Consider the following 7,860-nt stretch of genomic DNA (forward strand, 5'->3'; position numbering starts at 1 on the left):
TATGGGTGGGGGCTCTTTTGGTCTGATTTAGGGGTTATGAAATATTTCTTTATTATATCTGGAGAAGGGTATTTGGGGTTATTGGAAACCACTGTAGGTGCAGTAATAAGGGCATATGGGGCAATGGGCACAGCATTGGCAGTAGGGGTAAAACAGGATGGGGTGTATGGCTTTAGAAGTGAGGGTCTGTAGTCTTCAGGAGGAGTTGTCATGGCCTTCTACCATGGATGTAGAAACAAAGGGTAGAGAAGGCCTACAGCCGGAGAAGACGCCCCTTGTGAGTCACTGCATGTAATAGTTCTGTGTTCTATATCACTGCATCTAGTCAGTATAACATTAGTGGAGACCTGCACAGAAGGGACAACAGTGAACACTAGAGGACAGTGGACAGCATAGAAGAGAGGGCAGCGGATACTACAGGGCAGCACAGAAAAGAGTGGACAGAAGGTCGAGGACAGTGGACACTACGGGTCAGCAAAGAAGGGTGGGAAGTGGACACTAGAGGACATCGGACAGCATAGAAGAGAGGACAGTGGAGTGGATACTACAGGGCAGCACAGAAGAGAGTGGACAGAAGGAGAAGAACAGTGGACACTACAGAGCAGCACAGAAGGGTGGGAAGTGGACACTAGAAGGCAGCACAGAAGAGAGGAGAGTGGACACTTAAGGGCAGCACAGAAAAGAGTGGACAGAAGGAGAAGGACAGTGGACACTACAGGGCAGCACAGAAGAGAAGAAAGTGGACACTAGAGGGCAGCACAGAGGAGAGGACTTCCAGAGAAGATCACCTTCATCATACCTAGTGCATTGTTTAAGCTCCTGTGTATGCCTCCTGCCCTAACTATTGCCTCAGCAACCTTCTACAAACTTATAGAGCTGTGCCAGGGAAACTGAATTTCACGTCTGCTGATCTACCTAAATGACATTAACATCTTGACTAAATGCTCTGAACATCTGGAGAGGATGGACTTGGTGTTGCCCTGCATAGGTTGTCATCTGTTCAAAGACAGCATTGAGTACATGTTGACATATATGGAACAATGAGGGAATCCCACCCATGGTATGAGCAGTGTAGTAATGATTCATGCCCAACAATGAGACTGCGCTTCAGGCCTTCAAGGGACTGGTTGTCTATTATAAAGACTTTGCCAAGGAGGTCACACCTCTCTAAGCCCTTCTTAATTAGGCTGCTCCTTGGGCAACAAAAACAAGGCCCATTGTTTTGGGGCCACGACAGATCAGACTTTCCAGGAGATGAAAAGATTGCCGACCTGTGGCCATTTCTTGGCTACTTTCAGCTCTTGCCCTGTATACTGATAAAGGTTTGGAAGCGGCTAGGAGCAGTTTTGGTGTGGGATGGCAATGAGTGGGTTATCAATGATTACACTGGCCTTGAGAACTACGGTTCATTCAAGCTGGAGCTGTTGTCAGTAAACAAAACTTTTACTGAGATTTTTGGCAACGTGTCTGGGGACAAAATTAGGACTGTTGACTAACAAGCCCCTAGTGCTTTTGGACCAGGCTGGGGCCATTACATGTCCAGGCTCAGAAGGTTCTAGTCCAAGGCACAGTACTGACTGTGCTGTATCCAAGGGGAAACAGACAGTGGTCCCACCAATGAGGAGTTAGAGAAGAGAAAGGCCCCATCTTCATTCTGATTGACCAAAAGGTGATGTAGAAATATTAAGACTGTGCACCCTCTTATGTTGAAAATTTCTCAGTCTTGAGAGTTGACCTTGGCTGTGCACTGATTCTTTATCGAAATGAAGCGTTTACGGTCTGTTATCGGCTTCTTGGAAATGCAATTGTTGAACATCAATCACAATATTTTGGCATAAAATGATCTGTAGCTTCAAATAACAATTTCATTCCCACTTGGACTACTCTTTCCCAAAAACCGTTTGTTCTGCATTGTGAACTATAGGGATAAGCCCACGGTACCACCACTCGTAATTGTCCTTTTATTACATTATATCATCATACACCATACAGACATCAAAGGAGAAGTCTGGTGGATTATAAAATCATACAGCTGACAGGGGCAGGGGGGAAATTGATTACAAGTACTAACTTGCCCCTCTGCATACCCGCGGTGAGTGGCGGGACCGGTCGCTGGACCCCCTGCCGGAAGGCATTTTCCCCCGAGTCATGAAGTCTTGTCTCAGCTGGTAGACTGGCCACTTAGCCAATCAGTGACTGGAGTGGTGTCCCACCCCAGTCACTGAGTGGCCAGTCCATCAGCTGCGTTGTGATGTGTCAGCTCCAGAGATCCCAGAGCCCAGCGGTGGTCCCAAGGCCAGTCCCGCCGCACACTGTGAGCATGAAGAGAGTTAAGTTAGAATTCATATTTCCCCCCTCCCCCTGCTAGTTCCTGGATATTATAATCTGCCGGACTTCTCCTTTAACCCATGAGAACACTGATAAGTAAAAGAAATATTTAAAATAATTCAAACAACTTTTTGTCCTGTAAAAAAAATTTGTTTGCATGAAACATTTGCTGGATTTTAACTTTTATCGCTTTCATTTTCAATCCGTAAAGGATAGGATTGACTATCGGTGGCACGACAAAGATCTGGGTGGACATAACTACCCTCAACCCATAGGGAACGATGGTGGGAACAAATCGATACAACAACACCTCAAACATACAGTCTGTGAAGAAGATGAGCAGGGATGTGATCTGAGGGGCGCACGTCTGCATGGCCTTGGCTCGGGCTTCTTTGGATTTCGTGCAAACCTTAAGAATTTCAATGTAGGATATAAGAGTGAGCAGCGGCATCCCTACAACCACACTGACCGTGATGAAGAGGCCAAACGCATTGTTCACTGTGGTGTCCACGCAGGAGAGTCTCACCACCGTCCAGTTGTCACAATAAATTTTCAGGATCGCATTGTCACAAAGAGGAAGCCGAATAGTAAGCATAACAAGGACTGTGATCAATGAGATACAACATACCCAGCCAGAGGCCATTAGCTTATATGCCGTGCTCAGGGTCATGATATTCGAGTATCTCAAGGGGTTGCAGATACACAAGTAGCGGTCCAAGGCCATTATGGCTAATATGGTGAACTCATAGCACACATAGGTATATAGACAGAACACCTGGATCATACAGGCTTTGTAGGAGATACTGTAAGTCTTTAAGCTAAGGTTCAAGAACAAACTTGGGAAGAAAGCGCTGCTGCCATACAGGTCATTGGTGCACAAGGCACATATGAAGATATACATAGGCTCCTGTAGGCTCTTGTGGAAGAGAATGGTGGAGATCACCGTACAATTACATGTGACGATCAGTAAAAAGCCCAGTAGTGTTATCACGCTATACAGGTATCCTATGTCCGAGATGTCCCCGAACATCAGGCTCATCTGAGATGGATTGGACTGAGTCACATTTACCATTTCTCTTCTTTGTAATAGTTCTCGCTTAAGAAAAAGAGAAAAAAAAAATCAATGGATTAATAAAAAACCAACGGTTTCATGATTTCTACTTCCGCTAGTGTTAAAAGACTATATGGACCTAATACTTTTCCCTGTTGTAGTCCTGGATATAAATATCCTGGCCAAGACTCTGGTGCCCCCTTGGAACCCAGTGTACATGCAGTGTGTATGAGTTGGCTAGGAGTGGCAGTGCAGGCCAGCTGGGGTAGCAGTACACCTAGTGAAGTCTATGAGGTCACAGTGGGTTTGTTAACTGGGCTCTGTATGCCCTTTCCCATATTTATGAAAATCCTTGACCCTTGGGCACAGCATGGTGTAGTATCTGGGTGCTGGTGTACGCATGGTGACTTGCTCCAGATAAAGGCATGAACTAGGAGACTGGAATAATGTTTACTCGAAAGTCCACAGTGTGGGATGATATAACTCAAGCTCCTTACAGCACAGGGTAGTGAAGTTGTATACAGTTTCAGGCAATGTTCACATGGCGTAAAACACCGGCCGTTCTGTGACCCGGCCAGGTCACAGAACGGCCGGTTTCACAGATGATCATCCTGGCCGGTACTGCAGTAACGGTCGGATGATCTTCATTTCTGATGAATTGAGATGCGGGCGCATCAATGTGCGCCTGCATCTCAATTCGCCGCTGCACACAATGGAGCATGCGGCCGGAGCTGCACTCTCCATTGTGTGCATTGACAGGTTCTCTGCGGCCGCTATTCCATGAATAGCGGTCGCAGAAAACTGACATGTCATTTTTTTGGCGGTGCCGGTAGCGATCCCAGCCAGAGTGTATACTATGTGTATATACTCCGTCCGGGATTCCCTTAGCTGCAGCACAATGTAACTTCCGTAGTAATCACGTTGTTGAAAATCAGCAACAACAGCCGTGATTACTATTGAACTTATGTTGCTGGGAACACTGTTAGCACATTTAGATTTGCTTTGGGAGATACCCAATCTAGTTAGGGTATACTCTACTGGGGAGGGTCTTCACAGCTTGGCTCACTGTGGTGATTATGTTATAAACATTTACTCATGGTTAGCTGTGTTACGATTCCCTACAGCAGTACATATAGGGAAAGAAGTCATGAGTGAAGCCCACAAAGAGTCCAGTAGTAGCAGGAGAGCACTTGTACAGCTTCTATCTCTTCTCAATCTCTTCTCAATTTCTGAGCAGGATCCCAAGTGTAGAAATGGATACCTCTGAGTTTGGATGGACTGGAGACAGTTATTGGGTATTGCTCCTTCTAAATGCTACACTGTGCTGTAATTTACTGTGACTGGCCCAGAGATGACTCAGGATGTCATTAGCAATGTAAAACTTACAGTGACACAACAATTAAAGTACTGGGAGACAACCTCACACACCCCTGGCTAGGGTCAGACTTACTGGATTGATCCAGCTCTGCGGGAAGAAAGGGATGGACCTGGGAGACTTCTCACTCAGAACATACTAGTGGCTTCTAGAGCAGAAGTCTCTCCAAGAGGTCATGTGACCCAGTGATGGGAGGTCATGTGACCCAGTCCTCATACATCTTTACATATTTCCATCATTGGTGGCAGTACAAAAAAAGTGAACCGTTGCACAACTCAACTCCTCAGTGTATACACACATGTTGCAGTATACAAGCAGTGGAATGCATAATACAAGCTCGGATGTCTCATGATAACCAAACAGGATTCAGCTATTAGTATACAGTCATGGCCAAAAGTTTTGAGAATGATAGAAATATTAGTTTTGACAAAGTCTACTACTTCAGTTTTTAAAATGGCAATTTGCATATACTCCAGAATGTTATAAAGCGTGATCAGCTTAACAGCAATTATTTGCAAAGTCAATATTTGCCTAGAAAATGAACTTTATCCCCAAAACACATTTCAACATCATTGTAGCCCTGCCTTACAAGGAGCAGCTAACATCGTTTCAGTGATTGCTCCATTAACACAGGTGTGGGTGCTGATGAGGACAGGGCTGGAGATCAATCTGTCATGATTAAGTAAGAATGACACCACTGGACACTTTAAAAGGAGTTACACCCCATTACCTGTGTCCCGGGTTCCTCTTCACAGAAGGGCTGAGGTCTCTACGCTCCTGGCTCTCGTACACCCTGGTGCACATCAATCGTCTTTCCTGCAAAGTAAAAAATGTAATATGTCATCTCTTCAGAGAACTTGTCCCGGAGGCAGCATCATTCTCTGTGGCCAACAGCTAGTGATTCAATGCTTGATCCACAGAGTACATTCACACATGGGAGACATTTGTGCCACTTTATATCGGTTTCCTATAGTACAGCGAAATAGGGTTTCTAATATAGGAGGTGTATGGAGGTTTCCAAACCGTATCTAGGTGAGTTTGGATAAGAATACCCCGGCCACGCTCTCTTCCATTCTCTGTTACCTTCCTTTTGGTTAATCGCGGCAGCAAAACCAATGGAGTCTGTCAACTTCCCATGTAGCGTTTTCAGAATTTTTAGCTAAAACTAAAATGGAGAGAACATAAGGGGAAAAAATTATACCTTCTTCTTGGCTTTGGGACTACTCTTGGTTTTGGGCAAAAAATCATAGATACATAGTAGATTGATGTCAGAAAAAGACCACTGGGTCCATCCAGTCTGCCCTATTAGTATTTGCCTTCTTATTATCAAGTGTGAGCTCAGCCTCCGAGTGCTGCCATTTCTTAGAGATATATTCTAACGCAGGCCTATCCAGCTTTATATGTCGGCCAGATGCACATTATCCCTATATAATCCTGTATAATGGAAAAGGTTGAGATGAGATTCTTGAATTGACTATCATCCATAGGCTATGCTCCCGCTTTGGGAACATTTCGGGGAAATGCGGACGTCTTGTTAAGTAGACGGACGCTAATAAAGATGATGTTCCCGAATATGTTCCAGAAGTGACAACATATCGTAGCCTTAATGTGTTGACTGTGGAAGGAGGAGGATGGCTTAGCCATAACATAGTGTGGATTCAAGATGGTTAATATAGTGTGGAGTCTGCTGCTCATGTTCAACCAAGCTGTATACCCTAAGCCTAATATACTTACTATATATATATATATATATAAGATAGCTGTTCACTCCTTGACAAAAAATCTTCCTAGATCGGTCATACACTGACTACTATTACCACCAACACTACTAATAATAATAATACTCATATAGACTACGCAAGTAATAGATATGAATTAGTTACTTTGTATCCGCTTTGGCTTCCTGTTTATTAGCTCTTCTCCTCTCTCTCGGCCTGAGGGGGTAATGTGTCCTCTTGTGTAGATGGTCTTTGCATTCTTCTCTTCTGTATGAGACTCTCAGGTGTTGATGTGGATCCAGAGCGTTCTCCCTCCTTGGGGATGGATGATCAGTAAACCGATCAGCAGCCTCTTTATGTATGACACTTACTGCAGCCTGTGCCCCTCCGTAGTGGAGATTTTATAGTCACAACTCATCCCGGACCAATCACATTACTGATATTCTTAGGATTAACCGGTGCTTTGTTATATACACCAGGGAGTCTCCAGCAGTATACGGCAATTTCCCTATAGACCATAAATGAGCAGTCACGTCTCCTGAGGCAAAACCACAAATATTCTTATTTTCCCAATTAGCATCTACTCACATCTGGCGGAATATTGGCTGCCATGTTGACCATAGAGAAAACGTATAGGGAAATGTATTAATGTTTTCACCAGACAACTGAGGTACAGAAAAGTTGCAGACATTTAAAAAATGTTATAATACCCAAGTTTTCTAAGTTTTCCCCGCCTCTCAGAAAGTAACTCTGTCAGGTGTCACACCGAGAGCTGGGAGGTGGGATTTTCCTATCCAGCCACTAGATGTCTCACTCTCCCCTGTACACAGCTACAGTGTTAAGGTTTAGCTATGTGTGTGTTTAGCCAATCACAGGTGCAAGACACTATAGACTTTCTTCTCTATTCTTCTCTTCTTCCTATCACACCACCTTATATAAGTCAAGGTAGTTTCCTGTTCTAGGTCTTCTAATCAATGTGTATTAGAGACAGACAGAAGAGACAGGTTCCTGCAACAGTGACTAAGTGGGCCTGGCTTGTGCCAGAGCCCTTGATTGGGACTGAAGCTGTTTTTCTTAAGAGAGACTAAACCCACTATTAAGCAGTGCTAAGCCTTAGAATTGGGGGTGACCGTGGGTTGAGACACCCTTGTCTACACTGAGGATCTTCTTAAACATCTGGGCAGTCACTCCCAGCAGAGAGGAAGAGGGACTGATCCCCATTAAGACAAAACTGCTCAGTGCCGACGTATCTTTCTGACAACGCTTGTCCACTTGGGGGAATTTTCAGTGGGAGCTTGACCTAGAGACAGAGATCTACCCTACCTGGTGGTCTCCAAACTGGTGGGGCAGAAGCTGGTCATATATGCAAACCCCATTTATATATATAC

At 44.7% G+C, this 7,860-nt stretch overlaps 1 protein-coding gene across 1 annotated transcript; it reads right to left on the reverse strand.

Moving 5' to 3' along the window:
• Positions 1-2,218: 2,218 nt before the first annotated feature.
• Positions 2,219-7,084, reverse strand: LOC138794036 (olfactory receptor 52K2-like). Its single transcript, XM_069972803.1, has 4 exons — positions 7,061-7,084; positions 5,508-5,570; positions 2,493-3,424; positions 2,219-2,312 (listed from the first exon to the last, which is right to left on the reverse strand). Exons 1-4 carry the CDS (start codon positions 7,082-7,084, stop codon positions 2,219-2,221), a joined length of 1,113 nt encoding a protein of 370 aa, XP_069828904.1.
• Positions 7,085-7,860: the final 776 nt, after the last annotated feature.

Source organism: Dendropsophus ebraccatus, chromosome 5 (assembly GCF_027789765.1).
Source record: "Dendropsophus ebraccatus isolate aDenEbr1 chromosome 5, aDenEbr1.pat, whole genome shotgun sequence".
In the NCBI taxonomy this organism is placed as follows: domain Eukaryota; kingdom Metazoa; phylum Chordata; class Amphibia; order Anura; family Hylidae; genus Dendropsophus; species Dendropsophus ebraccatus.

What these genes read in the sequence shown, in the direction of transcription:
- LOC138794036 (XM_069972803.1), bottom strand. Translation starts at nt 7,084, where the DNA reads ATGGCAGCCAATATTCCGCCAGAT. An exon ending in CAGCCAATATTCCGCCAGAT is followed by an intron (nt 5,571 to 7,060) that starts GTGAGTAGATGC and finishes TTTACTTTGCAG; the next exon opens with GAAAGACGATTGATGTGCAC. An exon ending in GTAGAGACCTCAGCCCTTCT is followed by an intron (nt 3,425 to 5,507) that starts GTGAAGAGGAAC and finishes CTTTTTCTTAAG; the next exon opens with CGAGAACTATTACAAAGAAG.